Genomic DNA, 24045 nt, shown 5'->3' with positions numbered 1-24045 from the left:
TAAATGAACCAATATCGTCCTTGAATCGTATCGACAACCACGAATCGTGATACAAATCGAATCATTGTTAAAACGAATCGTTACACCCCTAGTAACAAACTATGAACCGGCTGAAGATTAATATCAGAGGCGTTGAAGACGTTTTTGTAAAATACCATTTCTATATGCAACTGGTCTACAACAATCAATCGAAGATTGTCAGGGCGTGCTGTAGGTGTAGTGGTGGAATCAAACGCAGGACTCAGAACGATAATCCAAAGACTTGTATTAAAGCCAAAACCAAGGCAAACGGACAACTGGCCCGAAGGCGAAAATACGCACGAAGGCGAAATAGAAACAGCGCACAAACAGGTGCGCAAATACTCCAGCGCAGTGGAGAGAAGCTCAACCGAGCGAAACACACGACTGACGAAAATCAATTACACACAACACTAGACAAACACAACGAGACACTTATAGGACACTAATTACGCCCAAACTAGAAACAGGTGTGAAAACAAACAGACAAAAGCAAACGAACATGAAACATACAACGGTGGCAGCTAGAATTCCGGAGACGACGAACGCCGAAACCTGCCCGAACAAGGGAGAGAGGCAGCCTCGGCCGAAACCGTGACAGTACCCCCCCCTTGACGCGCGGCTCCAGACGTGCGCCGACTCCGGCCTCGGGGACGACCAGGAGGACGCGGAGCAGGGCGCGTCGGATGCCCCCGATGGAATTCCGTCAGGAGCGACGGGTCCAAAATGTCTCTCCTCGGCACCCAGCACCGCTCCTCCGGACCGTACCCCTCCCACTCCACTAGATACTGGAGACCCCCCATCCGACGTCTCGAATCCAAGATGGACCTCACGGAGTACGCCGGTGCCCCCTCGATGTCCAACGGGGGCGGAGGAGTCTCCAAGATCTCATTTCCTTGGAGTGGGCCCGCTACCACCGGCCTGAGAAGGGACACATGGAACGAGGGGTTAATACACTTATACTCCACAGGTAGCTGTAATCTATAACATACCTCGTTCAACCTTCTCAGGACTTTAAATGGCCCTACAAACCGCCGACCCAGTTTCCGACAGGGCAGGCGGAGGGGCAGGTTTCTGGTAGAGAGCCAGACTCGATCACCAGGTGCGTACACCGGTCCCTCACTGCGGTGGAGATCAGCGCTCGCCTTCTGACGTCGGAGGGCCCGCTGCAGGTGGACGTGTGCAGCGTTCCACGTCTCCTCCGAGCGCCGCGCCCACTCATCCACCGCAGGAGCCTCGATCTGGCTCTGCTGCCAGGGTGCCAGAACCGGCTGGTAACCCAACACACATTGAAATGGAGTTAGGTTAGTGGAGGAATGGCGTAGGGAATTCTGGGCCATCTCGGCCCAGGGAACGTACCTTGACCACTCCTCCGGCCGGTCCTGGCAGTATGTTCTGAGAAACCTACCCACATCCTGGTTTACGCGTTCCACCTGCCCATTACTCTCCGGGTGGTACCCCGAGGTGAGGCTCACCGAGACCCCCAACCGCTCCATAAACGCTCTCCAGACTCTGGAGGTGAATTGGGGACCCCGATCAGCCACAATGTCCTCGGGTACCCCGTAGTGCCGGAACACATGGGTGAACAGTGCCTCGGCAGTTTGTAGGGCAGTAGGAAGACCCGGCATGGGGAGCAAACGACAGGCCTTAGAGAACCGGTCCACAACGACCAGGATAGTAGTATTCCCTTGGGAGAGGGGAAGGTCTGTTATAAAGTCCACAGAGAGGTGGGACCATGGTCGTTGTGGAACGGGCAGGGGCAGCAACTTACCCCTAGGCAGATGTCTAGGCGCCTTACACTGGGCGCACACCGAGCAGGAGGAAACATAAACCCTCACATCCCTTGCCAACGTGGGCCACCAGTACTTGGCACTAAGACAGTGCACTGTCCGGCCGATACCCGGATGTCCAGAGGAGGGTGACGTGTGAGCCCAATAGATCAATCGATCCCGAACCTCGAGCGGAACGTACTTCCGACCCTCCGGGCACTGTGGTGGACTAGGGTCGGTGCGTAACGCCCGCTCGAGTTCAGTATCGACCTCCCACACTACCGGTGCCACCAGACACGACTCAGGCAGTATGGGAGTGGGCTCCACGGACCTCTCCTCCGTGTCATACCGCCGAGACAGCGCATCTGCCTTGCCATTCTGTGACCCAGGGATGTACGTGATTTTAAAAGTAAACCTGGTCAAGAACATACTCCATCTTGCCTGGCGAGGGTTCAGCCTCCTCGCCGCCCGGATGTACTCCATGTTACGGTGGTCCGTCAAAATGAGGAAAGGGTGTTGAGCCCCCTCAAGCCAGTGCCTCCACACCTTTAGAGCCTGTACCACGGCTAACAGCTCCCTGTCCCCTACATCATAGTTCCGCTCCGCCGGACTGAGCTTCTTAGAATAAAAAGCACAGGGGCGGAGTTTAGGTGGCGCGCCAGACCGTTGTGAAAGCACGGCTCCTAAACCGGCCTCTGACGCGTCCACCTCTACCTGGAACGGCAAAGAGGGATCCGGATGCGCCAGCACCGGGGCCGAGGTAAACAGGTCCTTCAGCCTCCCAAACGCCCTGTCCGCCTCGGCCGACCACTGCAGACGCACCGGACCCCCCTTCAACAGAGACGTGATGGGAGCTGCCACCTGTCCAAAACCCCGGATAAACCTCCTGTAGTAATTTGCAAACCCCAAAAACTGCTGCACCTCTTTCACAGTGGTTGGTGTTTGCCAATTACGCACGGCCGACACCCGGTCTACCTCCATCTTCACCCCTGCCGCAGACAACTGATAACCCAAAAAGGAGACCGACTCCTGGAAAAACAGACACTTCTCTGCCTTCACATACAGGTCGTGCTCCACCAGCCTCCGCAACACTCTACGCACCAGGGCCACATGCTCGACACGGGTAGGCGAGTACACGAGAATGTCATCAATGTACACAACCACCCCCTGCCCCTGCATGTCCCTGAAGATCTCATCCACGAATGATTGGAAAACTGACGGAGCGTTCATCAACCCGTATGGCATGACCAGATACTCGTAATGGCCCGAGGTGGTACTAAAGGCTGTCTTCCATTCATCACCCTCCCTGATGCGCACCAAGTTGTACGCGCTCCTGAGATCTAATTTCGTGAAGAAACGCGCCCCATGCAACGACTCAGTCATGGTCGCAATCAGCGGGAGTGGATAACTGTACTTCACCGTAATCTGATTGAGACCACGGTAATCGATGCACGGGCGCAAACCACCATCCTTTTTCTTCACAAAAAAGAAACTCGAGGACGCAGGGGAAGTGGAAGGCCGTATGTATCCTTGTCTCAGAGATTCGTCTATGTAAATCTCCATAGCTTTCTTCTCCTCCTGAGACAGAGGATACACATGGCTCCGTGGGAGCGCAGCTCCTGCCTGGAGGTCTATCGCACAATCTCCCTGCCTATGGGGTGGCAACCGCGTCGCCCTCGCCTTACTAAACGCAATAGCCAAATCCCCATACTCAGGGGGAACGTGCAATGCGGGCACCTGGTTTGGACTCTCCACCGAGGTAGCCCCTACGGAAACGCCCAAACATCTACCCACACACTGAGCAGACCACTCCATCAGAGCCCTCTCCTGCCACGAAATAGCTGGGTTATGGGTACTCAACCAGGGCATGCCCAGCACCACCGGATACGCAGGAGAGTCAATCAGGAACAGCTGAATCATCTCCTGATGACCCCCCTGCGCACACATCCTAAGTGGCGCCGTGACCTCCCTGATTAAGCCCGTACCCAACGGACGGCTATCTAGGGCATGAACGGGGAAAGGAACATCAACAGGAATAAGGGGAATCCCTAACGCTAAACAAAACTTCTTATCAATAAAATTCCCAGCCGCGCCTGAATCTACCAGCGCCTTATGCTGGGAATGAGGTGCTACCTGTGGAAAACGCACAGGCATACAAAAATGGGCAACAGTGAGCTCTGGGTGAGTGGGGCGCCTACTCACCTGGAGGGAATCCCCAGTGCGGAACCTGTCGTCATCTCCCCTAGGAGGCCATCCCCAGCACCTAGCCGCGGTGTGTCCTCCCCGACCACAGTTGGTGCAGTGGATGGACCCCCTAGCCTGCCGACTCCTCCTCTCTCTAGCGCCAGCGCCCCCGAGCTCCATGGGACACGGCTCGGAGGCGCTGGAGGGTGAAATGGACGGACCCTCCGCAGGACGTCCGCGGGTAGCCAGTAGGTTATCCAGCCTGATGGACATGTCGACCAGCTGGTCGAAAGAGAGGCTGGTGTCCCTACAAGCCAGCTCCCGACGGACGTCCTCTCGTAGGCTACATCTGTATAGATCGACGAGGGCCCGATCATTCCACCCTGCATCTGCCGCTAGAGTACGGAATTCGAGCGCGAATTCCTGGGCACTCCTCCTCCCCTGCCGGAGGAAGACCAGACGCTCCCCCGCCGCTTTCCCCTCCGGGGGATGGTCAAACACCGCCCTGAAGCGGCGGGAGAACTCGTCGTAGGTAATAGTCGCTGCGTCGATCTTCCTCCACTCCGCGTTGGCCCATTCCAACGCCTTCCCGGCCAGGCAGGAGATCAGGGCGGACACGCTCTCATGCCCCGAAGGTGCCGGGTGCACGGTGGCCAGGTATAGCTCCACCTGGAGGAGGAATCCCTGACACCCAGCTGCGGTTCCGTCGTAGGCCCTCGGGAGAGAGAGTCGGACTCCTCGAGGTTCCGGCGCTGGAATGGGCGGACTGGCCGATGGTGCTGGCAGGGAGGGAGGCGGTGGAGGCGTACCCCAGCCTCGGAGGGTGGTGATCACCTCCTGCAGGGCGGTCCCCATCTGCAGGATTTGGTCCTGTTGTTCCCGAACCTGGGCCTCCAGTCTCGTCTGTCCTGCTTCGGCTCCTGCTGATTCCATGGTAGGTGTGTAATTCTGTCAGGGCGTGCTGTAGGTGTAGTGGTGGAATCAAACGCAGGACTCAGAACGATAATCCAAAGACTTGTATTAAAGCCAAAACCAAGGCAAACGGACAACTGGCCCGAAGGCGAAAATACGCACGAAGGCGAAATAGAAACAGCGCACAAACAGGTGCGCAAATACTCCAGCGCAGTGGAGAGAAGCTCAACCGAGCTAAACACACGACTGACGAAAATCAATTACACACAACACTAGACAAACACAACGAGACACTTATAGGACACTAATTACGCCCAAACTAGAAACAGGTGTGAAAACAAACAGACAAAAGCAAACGAACATGAAACATACAACGGTGGCAGCTAGAATTCCGGAGACGACGAACGCCGAAACCTGCCCGAACAAGGGAGAGAGGCAGCCTCGGCCGAAACCGTGACAAAGATATCAAAGGATTTTCTAATGTTTTTATATCGAAGGAGTGGGAAAGGAGTCCACCATTGAGTGAGAATGGAGAAAGATCTGTTCAAATGCAACATTTCTCATGTTGTTGGTATAATGGTTGGCAAATGGACAGGACATTGAAGTTGTGGAGTTGGTGGTGAATCGAATGGGACATTGTAGTTGTGACATTTTAATGGGCAAGTCATTTTGAAATATGAAGCTGTTTGAAGAACATAATGAAGAGACGCCAGAAGATTTAAGTGCCGGGTGGAATAAAGGGGTTGCTTGTTGATAATAAAATTGGATTTATCTAAATTTGATAATTTGTGTAGTAGGTATATACACTGCTAAATTGATAGTATTAAGAATGCATTGAGATAATGATCTGTATTTATTTTCAGGAGGAGGAAGGTTATAATTGAAGTATGAATGTTTATAATGTATGATAATATAAGTATACATTCTGGAAGTTTTAATATGGAAGTTAAGGTGAGGATTGTGAATGAAATCATGAATATGTTCATTAATTTGATTAAAGTATTAACATATTAGTAACGATATAGATTTGGAGTATTGGGTGATATTGATAATGTTGATAGGAAAGTAATTAATTGGTTATTATCATGGGGTTATGATATTTTCATATGATATGAATTTGGTTGAATTATTAAAGCAGGAATAGTTGAGGGATATGATGATTTAACAGGGAGTGATAATAGAGTGTTATAATGTGTATGTTATATTTGAGGTATATTAGGAGGACAAAGTCGGAGTTGAATATTGTTTATTTTAACAATCATGGGGTTTTAAGAATTGGGTCTGAGATGTTAATCATTAGAATGGGTAATTGATAATCACATGGCATTGGATTATATTATATTAAGATTAGGATGATATGGTAATTTGAATGCAGTTGATGTTTTTTTAGTGATAATTCCATAGGAACATGGATGGCAAGCATTCTAGGTCCTATTGTGGCCATAGTAATTATTGTAGCCATAGTTATGGGATGTTGTTTTCAAATTTATAGGGGATTGATTTTAAGATCTGTACAAATGATTATTAACATGCCTGTGATTAGTTAGTGATGTGTCAGTTAATGTTAATGCAAGGAGGGAAAGGAATGATTATTATTTTATGTTGTTTTATTTCAGTTCAGATTCCACTGATAATGTTGATTGAGGTATGGGACTGTTAAATTGGAATTGTATGCCATGGAATTAAGGGTTACAGGAAGAAGAGGAATATCAAGGGATCAGATAGCGCCCCAAGTGACCAGGAAAAGCTTGGGGTTCCTCTGACTGAATATAGATGAAGAAGACTGAAGTTATTTTTATTTTTGATATATACACATTTGAATATATTGTAATATCCATGTAATTTACAAAGTGTCATGGATTTTTGTATTGGTGGGGATGATGTCATGATGGTCACAATTTATTTCTATGTACAGTGGGGGAAAAAAGTATTTAGTCAGCCACCAATTGTGCAAGTTCTCCCACTTAAAAAGATGAGAGAGGCCTGTAATTTTCATCATAGTTACACGTCAACTATGACAGACAAAATGAGAATTTTTTTTCCAGAAAATCAAATTGTAGGATTTTTTATGAATTTATTTGCAAATTATGGTGGAAAATAAGTATTTGGTCAATAACAAAAGTTTCTCAATACTTTGTTATATACCCTTTGTTGGCAATGACACAGGTCAAACGTTTTCTGTAAGTCTTCACAAGGTTTTCACACACCAAAGATTTTCTATGGGGTTGAGATCTGGAGACTGGCTAGGCCACTCCAGGACCTTGAAATGCTTCTTACGAAGCCACTCCTTCATTGCCCAGTCGGTGTGTTTGGGATCATTGTCATGCTGAAAGACCCAGCCACGTTTCATCTTCAATGCCCTTGCTGATGGAAGGAGGTTTTCACTAAAAATCTCACGATACATGGCCCCATTCATTCTTTCCTTTACACGGATCAGTCGTCCTGGTCCCTTTGCAGAAAAACAGCCCCAAAGCATGATGTTTCCACCCCCATGCTTCACAGTCGGTATGGTGTTCTTTGGATGCAACTCAGCATTCTTTGTCCTCCAAACACGACGAGTTGAGTTCTTACCAAAAAGTTATATTTTGGTTTCATCTGACCATATGACATTCTCCCAATCCTCTTCTGGATCATCCAAATGCACTCTAGCAAACTTCAGACGGGCCTGGACATGTACTGGCTTAAGCAGGGGGACACGTCTGGCACTGCAGGATTTGAGTCCCTGGCGGCGTAGTGTGCAAAGCTGTCATCAAGGCAAAGGGTGGCTACTTTGAAGAATCTCAAATATAAAATATATTTTGATTTGTTTAACAGTTTTTTGGTTACTACATGATTCCATATGTGTTATTTCATAGTTTTGACATCTTCACGATTATTCTACATTGTAAAAAATTGTAAAAATAAAGAAAAACCTTTGAATGAGTAGGTGTGTTCAAACTTTTGACTGGTACTGTACACACACACATACACACACACACACACACACACACACACACACACACACACACACACCACTATATATTATTTTATTTCGCCCGAAAACTTGGGGGTCCAAATAAAACCACCGAGGGCCAAATTCGGCGGCCAGTTCGGGAACCCTGTTCTAGATGGTAGCGGGGTGAACAGGCCGTGGCTTAGGTGGCTGAGGTTCTTGATGATCTTCCTGGTCTTCCTGTGACACCGGGTGCTGTAGATGTCCTGAAGTGCAGGCAGTGTGCCCCCGATGATGCGTTGGGCTAACCGCACCACCCTCTGGAGAGCCCTGTGGTTGTGGACGGTGCAATTGCCGTACCAGGCCGCAATACAGCCCGACAGGATGCTCTCAATGGTGCATCTGTAGAAGTTTGTGAGGGTCTTAAAAGGTCAAGCCGAATTTCTTCAGCCTCCTGAGATTGAAGAGGTGCTGTTGTGCCTTCTTCACCACACTGTCTGTGTGAAGGGACCATTTGAGGTTGTGCACACCAAGGACCTTTAAGCTTTTGACCCTCTCCATTGCGGCCCCGTCAATGTGGATGGGGGCGTGCTCGCTCTGCTGTTTCCTGTAGTCCACAATCAGCTCCTTCGTTTCGTTGACGTTGAGAGAGAGGTTATTTTCCGGGCACAACTCCGCCAGGGCTCTCACTTCCTCCCTGTAGGCGGTCTCATCATTGTTGGTAAATCAGGCCTACCACTGTTGTGTCATCAGCAAACTTGATCATTGAGTTGGAGAAGTGCGTGGCCACGCAGTCATGGGTGAATAGGGAGTACAGGAGTGGGCTGAGCACGCACCCCTGTGGGGCCTTCGTGTTGAGGATCAACGTGGCGGAGGTGTTGTTGGCTACCTTCACCACGGGGTCGGCCTGTCAGGAAGTCCAGGATCCAGTTGCACAGGGAGGGGTTCCGCTCCAGGGCCCTGAGCTTAGTGATGAGCATGGAGGGCACTATGGTGTTGAAGGTTGAGCTATTAAATGAGTTTGACTATAGGAAAAAATAACTGGCTCTATGGATACAAAGAACAAAGAGCTTTTAAACTAGTGTTACAATGTTATGAAAACACTGTATAATCTGTACTGTTCAGAGAACTTTACACACATAGGACTAAAGTCGTGGTCAAAAGTTTTGAGAATGACACAAATACTAATTTTCACAAAGTCTGCTGCCTCAGTTTTGATGATGGCAATTTGCATATCCTCCAGAATGTCATGAAGAGTGATCAGATGAATTGCAATTAATTGCAAAGTCCCATGAAAATGAACTTAATCCCCCCCAAAAAAATCCACTGCATTTCAGCCCTGCCACAAAAGGACCCGCTGCCATCATGTCAGTGATTCTCTCGTTAACACAGGTGAGAGTGTTGACAAGGACAAGGCTGGAGATCACTCTGTCATGCTGATTGAATTAGAATAACAGACTGGAAGCTTTAAAAAGGAGGGTGGTGCTTGAAATCATTGTTCTTCCTCTGTTAACCATGGTTACCTGCAAGGAAACACGTGCCGTCATCATTGCTTTGCACAAAAAGGGCTTCACAGGCAAGGATATTGCTGCTAGTAAGATTTAACCTAAATCAACCATTTATCGGATCATCAAGAACTTCAAGGAGAGGTTCAATTGTTGTGAAGAAGGCGTCAGGGCGCCCAAGAAAGTCCAGCAAGCGCCAGGACCGTCTCCTAAAGTTGATTCAGCTGCGGGATCGGGGCACCACCAGTGCAGAGCTTGCTCAGGAATGGCAGCAGGCAGGTGTGAGTGCATCTGCACGCACAGTGAGGCGAAGACTTTTGGAGGATGGCCTGATGTCAAGAAGGGCAGCAAAGAAGCCACTTCTCTCCAGGTTAAGAGCGTTGTGCCAGTAACCGAAAGGTCGCTGGTTCTAATCCCAGAGTCGACTAGGTGAAAAATCTGTCGATGTGCCCTTGAGCAAGGCACTTAACCCTAATTGCTCCTGTAAGTCAGTCTGGATAAGAGCGTCTGCTAAATGACTAAAAACGTAAATGTAAAAAATACTACAAGACAGGTCGCGGGAGACAACGCTCGGAAATGGATTTTAAATATTGATAATTGGCAGTTGGGATGTCGAGTGTGCATCGTCTCAATGTTCATTTTGGCACAGAAGCCACTTCTCTCCAGGAAAAACATCAGGGACAGACTGATATTCTGCAAAAGGTACAGGGATTGGACTGCTGAGGACTGGGGTAAAGTCATTTTGTCGGATGAATCCCCTTTCCGATTGTTTGGGGCATCCGGAAAACACCTTGTCCGGAGAAGACAAGGTGAGCGCTACCATCAGTCCTGTGTCATGCCAACAGTAAAGCATCCTGAGACCATTCATGTGTGGGGTTGCTTCTCAGCCAAGGGAGTGGGCTCACTCACAATTTGGCCTAAGAACACAGCCATGAATAAAGAATGGTACCAACACATCCTCTGAGAGCAACTTCTCCCAACCATCCAAGAACAGTTTGGTGACGACCAATGACTTTTCCAGCATGATGGAGCACCTTGCCATAAGCCAAAAGTGATAACTAAGTGGCTTGGGGAACAAAACATCGAAATGTTGGGTCCATGGCCAGGAAACTCCCCAGACCTTAATCCCATTGAGAACTTGTGGTCGATCCTCAAGAGGTGGGTGGACAAACAAAAACCCACAAATTCTTACAAACTCCAAGCATTGATTATGCAAGAATGGGCTGCCAGAAGTTAATTGACAGCATGCCAGGGCGGATTGCAGAGGTCTTGAAAAAGAAGGGTCAACACTGCAAATATTGACTCTTTGCATAAACTTAATGTAATTGTCAATAAAAGCCTTTGACACTTATGAATGCTTGTAATTATACTTCAGTATACCATAGTAACATCTGACAAAAATATCTCATAACAATGAAGCGGCGAACTTTGTGAAGACCAATACTAGTGTCATTCAAAAAAAAAAAAAATTTATGCACTCACTAACTGTAAGTCGCTCTGGATAAGAGCGTCTGCTAAATGACTAAAATGTAAAAATGTAATTCCCAAAACTTTTGACCACGACTGTACACGCTCCCTCCCGCACCACTGAATCTCAAACCAAAAACTTTGAGCACTAGATCACTAGACATGCACGTTCACGAGACTCCACAGCACACTTCGGTAGCCTCTTTATCGAGTGGGCATCCTATGCCGACTCGGCGCCCTTGGCAGCTACTTCTTCTCATGAATCCTAGCAACAGTTACTACTACGTCGCCCTCAAAAATGGTCAGAATTCATCAAGATAAATCAAGAAATCTGTCATTAATTTTGAAGTTTAATTTTCCAGGTCTTAGTCACACGATTTTACATCTAGCTAAGGAGTTTAATGTTTTCTGAAGTTTGATCATGTACACAAAAACCTGTCCATTATTAACTTGCTAGCTAAGCCTGAGCCAGTCACTTCATACGAAATGAAAGAGAAGCTTATCAACCAGCACATATTTCGTGCAGGAGTAAAGATGTCGTTTTGTTTTTACAACTTTATCACTGTCTATCGGAGTATGCGTGTGTCTGTCTGCCCCAGGTCCCCAGTTCCCGTGTTTCATAGCAGGTGAGTCAGTGGTTAAAAGCGTTGTGCCAGTAACCGAAAGGTCGCTGGTTCTAATCCCCGAGTCGACTAGGTGAAAAATCTGTTGATGTGCCCTTGAGCAAGGCACTTAACCCTAATTGCTCCTGTAAGTCGCTCTGGATAAGAGCGTCTGCTAAATGACTAAAAATGTAAATGTAAAAAATACTACAAGACAGGTCGCGGGAGACAACGCTCGGAAATGGATTTTAAATATTGATAATTGGCAGTTTGGATGTCGAGTGTGCATCGTCTCAATGCTCATTTTGGCCAAAGCACTTGCAGACTCGAGTGATCACTATCGAACACAACAGCAAGTGGCCACTCGATAAAGGGATTAGGGGCCAAGTGTTTGGTTTGAGATTCAGCCCTCTCGCTCTCTCACTTAGCTACTTACTCTCACACACACACATCCTCTCTCACACACACACCCCACTCTTGCATATGCAGCCTACCTTTGAAGCATCTTTTTGAGTAACCTATTCCTTTTCAGTTCTTCCTGTGCCATCCATATTTGGGCATAGCCTAGTCAGTGGTCAAGTTATCAGGTTGCTAGCTAGCTAGGTAACATGTCTAGCTAGCTAAACAATGTTGTTTGTTATCAAACCAAAAAATAGCAGCTCAGGAGTATTTTAAAATGGCCCTTGACATGCACATGAATCCGTGGCAGAAAGAAAAAATATAGCTCTGGTAATATTGGGCATAACTTTTACATGATTTTGGCTAGAGGCATAGCGACGTAAAGACGCAAGCACTGACTATACCGTCTTTGCTGTAGCCATGTTCTGCTTAAAAAGATCTGTGCGGAAACAGGTGCGCTTAAAAGGTTTAGTGCGGTGAAGAAATGGAGTGGCGATTAATGGAGTAAAAAAATAAATATGCCGATAAACATGCCACGCGTTAACGCGTTATTAACACATTAACTTTGACAGCCCTAGAAGATTGTTAAAACTATTTGACTAGAATTGTCACATTTTACCCGCATCAAAAATGCAACACAATTTCCCCATCCATACCTCTTTGATAGTACGCACAACCTCAAACTCAGCTGAGGTGTGGAAGTCATAGCCTTCCTTGCGCAGTAGCAGGCGTAGGTAGCGTGAGACATCCCGCCCTGCAATGTCCACCCTCATGATAGAGTGAGGGATGGCAAAGCCTTCATAGATGGGCACAGCATGGGTTACCCCATCACCAGCATCCAGCACCACTCCTGTTGTCCGGCCTGTGGCATATCTGCAATATCCAAAGAGATATTCAAAACTGTTACAGTGTTTATGCTAATGATTATTAGATCATTTTCATATCTCTACAGTTACTAATGCATTACATGCCATATTAGCTTGTGTTTTCCTCCTCTGGGGGTGAAATCTTGTAATGTTCTAGTATGCCCAACCTAACACTGGCAAACATGAGACAAGATAGCAGCTACAGAGGACAGACAAACTTACAAGCTTAATACTGCCTGCATGGAGATGAAGAGCGCTGGTACATTGAAGGTCTCAAAGAACACCTCTGCTGCACGCTCACGGTTTTTACTTGGGTTCAAGGGGGCCTCTGTTAGCAGCACAGGATGCTAAAGAACATTAGGAGAGATGGAAAAGAAAGGCAATGCAGTTAAACAACAGTTAAAAACAAAACCTCACATTCAAATTCACTTTTCAAGAAACCCTGAGAGAGAAAAACATCTCATGATCTAATTAAAAGTACCCAGAATATGTCTGTGTCACAGAAACCAGAGAAAAATACCTCTTCAGAGAAGGTCTGTAGTTGCTCCTTAGAGTACACATATTGCCAGATGCGCTCCATATCATTCCAGTCCTTCACAATACCATGCTCCATAGGGTACCGCACAGACAGGAGTCCCCTGTGTTCCTACAACCACATGGAGAGATCAACAGGTGTTGGGAATAATGGCCATAACTATATATTGTTTAAAAATACAGATTCAGTTTAATAACGGCCTAAATCTAGGCCTACAACATGAAGCCCATTAGCCTACATTATGAGTTACACAATAGGGCCATGGGCATCGGTCTTAGTAAAGCACTGTACATACCTCTGCTTTTGGGCCAATGAAGAGATCTCCCTCCAGCGCACCTGCCATCACCCGAACATGCTTTGGACGACCCACACTAAAAGGTAAAGACATGGATTATTTTACATACACTTTGATTCAATCAAAGCATTTCAGTAAAATATATTACAGTGCCTTGAGAAAATATGAATACCCCTTGACTTATTCCACATTTTGTTGTTTGTTGCAGCCTGAATTAAAAATGGATTAAATTGATTTTTTTTCTCTCACCTTTCTACCCACAATGGCAAAGTGAAATGTTTTTTTTAGCACATTTATTGATATGTAAATTAGATATTTCTGTATTTAATTAAGTATTCACACCCCTTAGTCAATACATGTTAGAATCACCTTTGGCAGCGATTACAGCTGTGAGTCTTCTGGGTAAGTCTCTAAGAGCTTTGCACACCTGGATTGTATAACATTTGTCCATTCTTCTTTTCAAAATGTATCAAGCTCTGTCAAATTGGTTGTTGATCATTGCTAGACAACCATTTTCAAGTCTTGCCATAGATTTTCAAGCAGATTTAAATAAAAACTTTAACTCAACCACTCAGGAACATTCACTGTCTTCAAGGTAAGCAACTCCAGTGTAGATTTGGCCTTGTGTTTTAGGTTATTGTCCTGCTGAAAGATGAATTAATCTCCTAGTGTCTGGTGGAAAGCAGACTGAACCAGGTTTTCCTCTAGGATTTTGCCTGTGCTTAGCTTCATTGCGTTTCTTTTTTATCCTGAAAAACTCCCCAGTCCTTAATGATTACAAGCATAACCATTATATGATGCAGCCACCACTATGCTTGAAAATGTTGTATTGGATTTGCCCCAAACATAACACTTTGTATTCAGGACAAAAAGTTAATTGCTTTGCCACATTATTTGCAGTAATACTTGAGTGCCTTGATGCAAACAGGATGCATGTTTTTAACTATTTTTATTCTGTACAGGCTTCCTTCTTTTGTGGTTAGTTTTGTGGAGTAACTACAATGTTGTTGATCCATCTTCAGTTTTCTCCTATCACAGACATTACATTCTGTAACTGTTTTAAAGTCACCATTGGCCTCATGGTGAAATCCCTGAGCGGTTTCCTTCCTCTCCGGCAACTGAGTTAGGAAGGACGCCTGTATCTTTGTAGTGACTGGGTATATTGATACACCATCCAAAATGTAATTAATAACTTCACCATGCTCAAAGATATTCAACGTCTGTTTTATTGATATTTTTACCCATCTTCTTTGCAAGGCACTAGAAAACATCCCTGGTCTTTGCGGTTTTATCTGTGTTTGAAGTTCACTGCTCGACTGAGGGACTTTACAGATGATTGTATGTGTGGGGTACAGAAATGAGGTAGTCATTCAAAAATCATGTTAAACACTATTATTGCACACAGAGTCCATGCAACTTTGAGTATTATGTGACTTGTTAATAAAACATGTACTCCTGAACTTATTTAGGCTTGCCATAACAAAGGGGTTGAATACTTATTGACTCAAGACATTTCAGCTTTTCATTTTAAATTAATTTGTAAAAATTTATAAAAACATAATTTCATTTTGACATGTATTTATTGTATTTAAGCAAATGACCAACAAATATCAATTGAATCCATTTTACATTCAGGCTGTAACAACAAAATGTGGAAAAAGTCAAGGATGTGAATAATTTTTGAAGGCACTGTAGGTATTTCATATTATAGTGTTGAGATGGCTAAAGGTGTGTGATCTTACTAGTTTGGGAAGCAGTATTTGGGGATCTGGTCTCCTGCAAAACCAGCTTTAACAACACCAGAGCCCTGAAAGAGAAAGTAAGAAAATCCAAATGTAGCCCCTTGCAGGCTAGCTACATAAATTAACTAATTTATTATAGAGACTGAGGGTGTCTCTGACACCAACTGTTCATCTTGTTTGTACAGTGATATCATTCAGTAGTCATGAGACAGTGCTGAGGGGAAAACACCAGCACACGGGCATCCTATTAACTACTGTATCTAATCAGACCCCAATATCGGAAGTAAAAAATATCCTGTTCCTTCTGTTGTTCATCACAATTATTGTACTCTAATGCTTGATTGCGGTCAGCAACACAATGATGCATAAGTAAATTACGCTTTCTTTAATTTCACAATGATGCTGATATCAAGTAGCCTGGAGCGGAAACTGATAATAATCTAGCCTAGATGATGAGCTAATTTGCCACCGAAGATTAACTAATTTCCTCATTCATGTCCTTTCTTTCATAGCTAACGTCTTCTTAATTATAGCTGGCTAGTTAGCTAGCTAGCTCACCCTGACAAGCAAGATAATAGCTAATGTTTCAGACTGTGAGCTCTCCCTAGTTAGCATAGGGATGAGGATGGGTTGCAACCGTCCGTTAGCTAACTGTTAGCTATAGGTTAGCTTGGTTACCACCTGCATTCCCATCTGCTATGGTATATTATAGCTAGCTAGCTAGACTAAATTACTGACTGACTGATGAGCAAAACTTGTCCAGGGCTTCAGCAAATATATTTGCATCTCTCTGGCTTTAGTTAATTTACCTAAATGTTCCATTCGCACAAAAAGCTTATTTCTCTCTCTCTCTCTGTTAGTGGGAATTTCTAATTTGCCAAGATAATCCATCCACCTGACAGGTGTGGCATATCAAGAACCTGATTAAACAGAATGATCATTACACATGTAGGTGCACCTTGTGCTGGGAACAATAAAAGGCCACTAAAATGTGCAGTTTTGTCACACAACACAATGTTACGAATGTCTCAAATTGAGGAAGCATGCAATTCGCATGCTGACTGCAGGAATATCCACCAGAGCTGTTGCCAGATAACTGAATGTTCGTGTAACCACGCCAGCCCAGGACCTCCACATCCAGCTTCTTCAACTACGGGATCATCTAAGACCAGCCACCCGTACAGCTGATGAAACGGTGGGTTTGCACAACCGAAGAATTTCTGCACAAACTGTCAGAAACCGTCTAAGGGAAGCTCATCTGCGTGCTCATCGTTCTCACCAGGGTCTTGACCTGAACGCAGTTCGGCGTCGTAACCGACATTGGTGGGCAAATGCTCACCTTCGATTGCCACTGGCACGCTGGAGAAGTGTGCTCTTCACGGATGAATCCCGATTTCAACTGTACTGGGCAGATGGCAGACAGAGTGTATGGCATCGTGTGGGCGAGCGGTTTGCTGATGTCAACGTTGTGAACAGAGTGCCCCATGGTGGCGGTGGGGTTATGGTATGGGCAGGACAACGAACACGATTGCATTTTATCGATGGCAATTTGAATGCACAGAGATACCGTGACGAGATCCTGAGGCCCATTGTCGTGTCATTCATCTGCCGCCATCACCTCATGTTTCAGCCTAATAATGCATGGCCCCATGTCGCAAGGATCTGTACGCAATTCCTGGAAGATGAACATGTCCCAGTTCTTACATGGCCTTTATACTCAGCAGACATGTCACCCATTGAGCATGTTTGGGATGCTCTGGATCGATATGTACAACAGCTTGTTCTAGTTCCCGCCAATATCCAGCAACTATGCTCAGCCATTGAAGAAGAGTGGGACAACATGCCACAAGCCACAATCAACAGCCTGATCAACTCTGCGAAGGAGATGTGTCGCGCTGCATGAGGCAAACGGTGATCATACCAGACATGGACTGGTATTCTGATCCACGCCCCTACCTTTTTTTTAAAGGTGTCTGTGACCAACAGATGCATGGCAAGGGGACTGGGAATATGGCAGAATACAAACAGTGTAACTACTCACTCCTCAAGGCAATTAAACAGGCAAAACATCAATATAGAGACAAAGTGGAGTCGCAATTCAACGGCTCAGACACGAGACGTATGTGGCAGGGTCTACAGACAATCATGGACTACAAAAGGAAAACCAGCCACGTCACCGACACCGACGTCTTGCTTCCAGACAAGCTAAACACCTTCTTCGCCCGCTTTGAGGATAACACAGTGCCACCGACGTGGCCCACTACCAAGGACAGTGGGCTCTCCTTCTCCGTGGCTGACGTGAGTAAGACATTTAAGCATGTTAACCCCCGCAAGGCTGCCGGCCCAGACGGCCCCCTCCTGTACTCCCTGTTCACCCATGACTGTGTGACCAAGCACGCCTCCAACTCAATCATCAAGTTTGCAGACGACACAACAGTAGTAGGCTTGATTACCAACAATGACGAGACAGCCTACAGGGAGGAGGTGAGGACTCTGGGAGTGTGGTGCCAGGAAAATAACATTGGGGCAAAGTTAGATAGATAGATAGGCTGTTGTGTCCTATTTACATTTTAGTCATTTAGCAGACGCTCTTATCCAGAGCGACTTACAGTTAGTGAGTGCATACATTTTCATACTGGCCCCCCGTGGGAATCGAACCCACAACCCTGGCGTTGCAAGCGCCATGCTCTACCAACTGAGCTACACGGGCTCTATCTATCTATTTTAAGCCAACATATTCATAGACTGAGTCAGGGACGAGACAAAGATTGAACTCACTCATAACCTCTCACTCAACGTCAACAAAACAAAGGAGATGATCGTGGACTTCAGGAAACAGCAGAGGGTGCACCCACCAACCCACATCGACGGGACCGCAGTGGAGAAGGTGGAAAGCTTCAAGTTCCTTGGCGTACACATCACTGACAAACTGAAATGGTCCACCCACGCAGACAGTGTGGTGAAGAAGGCGCAACAGAGCCTCTTCAACCTCAGGAGGCTGAAGAAATTTGGCTTGGCACCTAAAACCCTCAGAAGGTTTTACAGATGCACAATTGAGAGCATCCTGTCGGGCTGCATCACCGCCTGGTATGGCAACTGCACCGCCCGCAACCGCAGCACTCTCCAGAGGGTGATGCGGTCTGCCAAACGCATTACCGGGGGGGAAAATACCCGCCCTCCAGGACACCTACAGCACCCGATGTCACAGGAAGGCCAAAAAGATCATCAAGGACATCAACCACCCGAGCCACTGTCTGTTCACCCCGCTATCATCCAGAAGGCGAGGTCAATACAGGTGCATCAAAGCTGGGACAGAGAGACTGAAAAACAGCTTCTATCTCAAGGCCATCATACTGTTAAATAGCCATCACTAGCACATTAGAGGCTGCTGCTGCCTATTGAAATCACTGGCCATTTTAAGAAATGGAATACTAGTCACTTTAATCATGTTTATATATCTTGCATTACTCATCTCATATGTACAGTGGGGAGAACAAGTATTTGATACACTGCCGATTTTGCAGGTTTTCCTACTTACAAAGCATGTAGAGGTCTGTAATTTTTATCATAGGTACACTTCAACTGTGAGAGATGGAATCTAAAACAAAAATCCAGAAAATCACATTGTATGACTTTTAAGTAATTAATTTGCATTTTATTGCATGACATAAGTATTTGATACATCAGAAAAGCAGAACTTTTTTAATATTTGGTACAGAAACCTTTGTTTGCAATTACAGAGATCATACGTTTCCTGTAGGTCTTGACCAGGTTTGCACACACTGCAGCAGGGGTTTTGGCCCACTCTTCCATACAGACCTTCTCCAGATCCTTCAGGTTTCGGGGCTGTCGCTGGGCAATACAGACTTTCAGCTCCCTCCAAAGATGTTCTATTGGGTTCAGGTCTGGAGACTGGCTAGGCCACTCCAGAACCTTGAGATGCTTCTTACGGAGCCACTCCTTAGTTGCCCTGGCTGTGTGTTTTGGGTCGTTGTCATGCTGGAAGACCCAGCCACGACTCATCTTCAATGCTCTTACTGAGGGAAGGAGGTTGTTGGCCAAGATCTCGCAATACATGGCCCCATCCATCCTCCCCTCAATACGGTGCAGTCGACCTGTCCCCTTTGCAGAAAAGCATCCCCAAAGAATGATGTTTCCACCTTCATGCTTCAGGGTTGGGATGGTGTTCTTGGGTTGTACTCATCCTTCTTCTTCCTCCAAACACAACGAGTGGAGTTTAGACCAAAAAGCTATATTTTTGTCTCATCAGACCACATGACCTTCTCCCATTCCTCCTCTGGATCATCCAGATGGTCACTGGCAAACTTCAGACGGGCCTGGACATGCGCTGGCTTGAGCAGGGGGACCTTGCGTGCGCTGCAGGATTTTAATCCATGACGGCGTAGTGTGTTACTAATGGTTTTCTTTGAGACTGTGGTCCCAGCTCTCTTCAGGTCATTGACCAGGTCCTGCCGTGTAGTTCTGGGCTGATCCCTCACCTTCCTCATGATCATTGATGCCCCACTAGGTGAGATCTTGCATGGAGCCCCAGACCGAGGGTGACTGACCGTCATCTTGAACTTCTTCCATTTTCTAATAATTGCGCCAACAGTTGTTGCCTTCTCACCAAGCTGCTTGCCTATTGTCCTGTAGCCCATCCCAGCCTTGTGCAGGTCTACAATTGTATCCCTGATGTCCTTACACAGCTCTCTGGTCTTGGCCATTGTGGAGAGGTTGGAGTCTGTTTGATTGAGTGTGTGGACAGGTGTCTTTTATACAGGTAACGAGTTCAAACAGGTGCAGTTAATACAGGTAATGAGTGGAGATCAGGAGGGCTTCTTAAAGAAAAACGAACAGGTCTGTGAGAGCCATAATTCTTACTGGTTGGTAGGTGATCAAATACTTATGTCATGCAATAAAATGCAAATTAATTACTTAAAAATCATACAATGTGATTTTCTGGATTTTTGTTTTAGATTATGTCTCTCACAGTTGAAGTGTACCTATGATAAAAAATACAGACCTCTACATGCTTTGTAAGTAGGAAAACCTGCAAAATTGGCAGTGTATCAAATACTTGTTCTCCCCACTGTATATACTGTACTCTATAATATTCTACTGTATCTTAGTCCATGCCGCTCTGTCATTGCTCGTCCATATATGTATATATTCTTAATTCCATTCCTTACTTAGATTTGTGTGTATTGGATATAAATTATGTTGTGAAGTTGTTAGATATTACTGCACTGTCGGAGCACAAGCATTTCGCTACACCCGCAATAACATCTGCTAAACACATGTATGTGACAAATAAAATGTAATATCTGTATTCCAAGTCATGTGAAATCCATTGATTAGGGCCTACTGAATTTATTTCAATTGACTGATTTCCTTATATCTTTGAAACCGTTGCATGTTGCATTTATATTTTTGATCCGTGTAGCTATCTATGATAAAAAGATTGTGGGGGCTGTTTTTTTAAATTTATTTTATTTTATTTTTTTATTTCACCTTTATTTAACCAGGTAAGCCAGTTGAGAACAGGTTCTCATTTACAACTGCGACCTGGCCAAGATAAAGCAAAGTAGTGCAATAAAAACAACACAGAGTTACATATGGGGTAAAAAAAAACAAAGTCAGAAATACAACAGAAAATATATATACAGTGTGTGCAAATGTAGCAAGTTATGGAGGTAAGGCAATAAATAGGCTATGGTGCAGAATAATTACAATAGTATTAACACTGGAATGCTAGATGTGCAAGAGATTATGTGCAAATAGAGATACTGGGGTGCAAAAGAGCAAAATAAATAACAATATAGGGATGAGGTAGTTGGGTGGGCTAATTTCAGATGGGCTGTGTACAGGTGCAGTGATCGGTAAGGTGCTCTGACAACTGATGCTTAAAGTTATTGAGGGAGATAAGAGTCTCCAGCTTCAGAGATTTTTGCAATTCGTTCCAGTCATTGGCAGCAGAGAACTGGAAGGAATGGCGGCCAAAGGAGGTGTTGGCTTTGGGAATGACCAGTGAGATATACCTGCTGGAGCGCAGACTACGGGTGGGTGCTGCTATGGTGACCAATGAGCTAAGATAAGGCGGGGATTTGCCTAGCAGTGATTTATAGATGGCCTGGAGCCAGTGGGTTTGACGACGGACATGTAGTGAGGACCAGCCAACAAGAGCGTACAGGTCACAGTGGTGGGTAGTGTATGGGGCTTTGGAGACAAAACGGATGGCACTGTGATAGACTACATCCAATTTGCTGAGTAGAGTGTTGGAGGCTATTTTGTAAATGACATCGCCGAAGTCAAGGATCGGTAGGATAGTCAGTTTTACGAGGGCATGTTTGGCAGCATGAGTGAAGGAGGCTTTGTTGCGAAATAGGAAGCCGATTCTAGATTTAACTTTGGATTGGAGATTCTTTATGTGAGTCTGGAAGTTGAGTTTACAGTCTAACCAGACACCTAGATATTTGTAGTTGTCCACATACTCTAGGTCCGACCCGTCGAGAGTGGTGATTCTAGTCGGGTGGGCGGGTGCTAGCAGCGTTCGATTGAAAAGCATGCATTTAGTTTTACTAGTGTTTAAGAGCAGTTGAAGGCTACTGAAGGATTGTTGTATGGCATTGAAGCTCGTTTGGAGGTTTGTTAACACAGTGTCCAATGAAGGGCCAGATGTATACAAAATGGTGTCGTCTGCGTAGAGGTTAGACTTCAGTGCGGCTTTTGACATTATCGATCATAGTCTGTCGCTGGAAAAACTTGTGTTATGGCTTTACACCCCCTGCTATATTGTGGATAAAGAGTTACCTGTCTAGCCTCTCCAACAAAATCCAGGTAGAATCAGGAATTCCCCAGGGCAGCTGTCTAGGCCCCTTACCTTTTTCAATCTTTACTAACGACATGCCACTGGCTTTGAGTAAAGCCAGTGTGTATATTTATGCGGATGACTCAACATTATACACGTCTGCTACCACAGTGACTGAAATGACAGCAACACTTAATAAAGAGCTGCAGTTAGTTTCAGAATGGGTGGCAAGGAATAAGTTAGTCCTAAATATTTCAAAAACTAAAAGCATTGTATTTGGGACAAATCATTCACTAAACCCTAAACCTCAACTAAATCTTGTAATGAATAATGTGGAAATTGAGCAAGTTGAGGAGACTAAATTGCTTGGAGTAACCCTGGATTGTAAACTGTCATGGTCAAAACATATTGATACAACAGTAGCTAGGATGGGGAGAAGTCTGTCTATAATAAAGCGCTGCTCTGCATTCTTAACAGCACTATCAACAAGGCAGGTCCTACAGGCCCTAAGTTTGGTCGCACCTGGACTACTGTTCAGTCGTGTGGTCAGGTGCCACAAAGCGGGACTTAGGAAAATTGCAATTGGCTCAGAACAGGGCAGCACGGCTGGCCCTTGGATGTACACAGAGAGCTAACATTAATAATATATATGTCAAGCTCTCCTGGCTCAAAGTGGAGGAGAGATTGACTTCATCACTACTTGTATTTATGAGAGGTATTGACATGTTGAATGCACCGAGCTGTCTGTTTGAACTACTGGAACACCCATGCATACCCCACAAAACATGCCAACAGAGGTCTCTTCACAGTCCCCAAGTCCAGAACAGACTATGGGAGGCGCACAGTACTACATAGAGCCATGACTACATGGAACTCTATTCCACATCAAGTAACTCATGCCGGCAGTAAAATTAGATTGAAAAAACAGATAAAAATACACCTTATGGAACAGCGGGGACTGTGAAGCAATACAAACATAGACACACGCATACAAACACAAGATAACATAAGCACATGTACACATGGATTTTGTGTTATAGATATGTGGTAGTAGAGTAGAGGCCTGAGGGCACACACTTAATATGTTGTGTAATCTATTATGAATGTATTGTAATGTTTTTTAAATGTATAACTGCCTTAATTTTGCTGGACCCCAGGAAGAGTATTAATGGGGATCCATAATAAATACAAATCTTGCCAATAAAATAAGGTTTGCAAAAGATGGCTGTTTTTTCCCCTACTAACACTGACTTTGCTGATACTAACGTTAGTTACTTAGTTAGCTAGCACGTTTATTGAGGTAAATGAAGATACTTAGCTAAGTTATAGTACTAGCTATATGACTGAGATATGTGGTTGTCCCACCCAGCTAGTTATCTAATGAATGAACTAACAGTAACGGTGGCTAAATCGTTCTGGATAAGAGCACAGACAATATAGCTAGCCATTTGATAAGAGCGTCTGCTAAATGACTGAAATGTAAATGTAGCTACTGTAACGTTAAGCAGCTAACTAGCTAGCTACCTAGTGTTAGCTAGCTATCTAGTTAACGGGTATAAACAAGACAACGACCACATTGAACCGCAGACTAACGTTAGCGAGTGATCCATTTATTTTTGACTAACGTTAGCTAGCTTTATTTACAAATTATGTTTGCGAGTTAACTAACGTTACTTACATTATCAATCACCACAGGCTGATTTGCTATTATATCGTAGGACTCCATGGTGATACAACGAGCTATCCGCCCTTTCACTCTTTAATTAATCCTGTTTTCCTAGCTAGCATGCAATTTCGTCTGGTGGTGTTCAGCGGTGGAGACGCGCAATGCTGAAGAAAGAAAATGTATGTATAGAGCTGCTCAACTATAATAGCTAATAGCGCACACTCTACATTTTATATTTCTATATGCAACGTTTTGTTTTGCCGTGTTGTTGACGTCAATGTACAGCCATACAAGCCAATCGCAAGCCATTGTGAAACGTTGCATATAGACGTTGATGCTACAACT

At 45.3% G+C, this 24045-nt stretch overlaps 1 protein-coding gene across 1 annotated transcript in view; it reads right to left on the bottom strand.

The window, feature by feature from the left end:
* The window catches only part of LOC311141671 (beta-centractin-like), a 34960-nt gene extending 10915 nt beyond the window's left edge, over nucleotides 1–24045 (bottom strand). The window contains exons 1-6 of the mRNA XM_084177077.1: nucleotides 23713–24045; nucleotides 15227–15291; nucleotides 13485–13560; nucleotides 13175–13300; nucleotides 12877–13001; nucleotides 12445–12661 (exon numbers count right to left, since the gene is read on the bottom strand). Of these exons, the coding sequence (XP_084033203.1) occupies nucleotides 12445–12661; nucleotides 12877–13001; nucleotides 13175–13300; nucleotides 13485–13560; nucleotides 15227–15291; nucleotides 23713–23760 (657 nt within the window). The 5' untranslated portion in view covers nucleotides 23761–24045. The remainder of the gene's footprint in view (nucleotides 1–12444; nucleotides 12662–12876; nucleotides 13002–13174; nucleotides 13301–13484; nucleotides 13561–15226; nucleotides 15292–23712) is intronic.

This window comes from Coregonus lavaretus (assembly GCF_964263955.1).
Source record: "Coregonus lavaretus genome assembly, chromosome: 14".
NCBI lineage: Eukaryota > Metazoa > Chordata > Actinopteri > Salmoniformes > Salmonidae > Coregonus > Coregonus lavaretus.
Note: the sequence above shows the minus strand (reverse complement) of the source record. Positions and strands in the feature narration are given on the sequence as shown.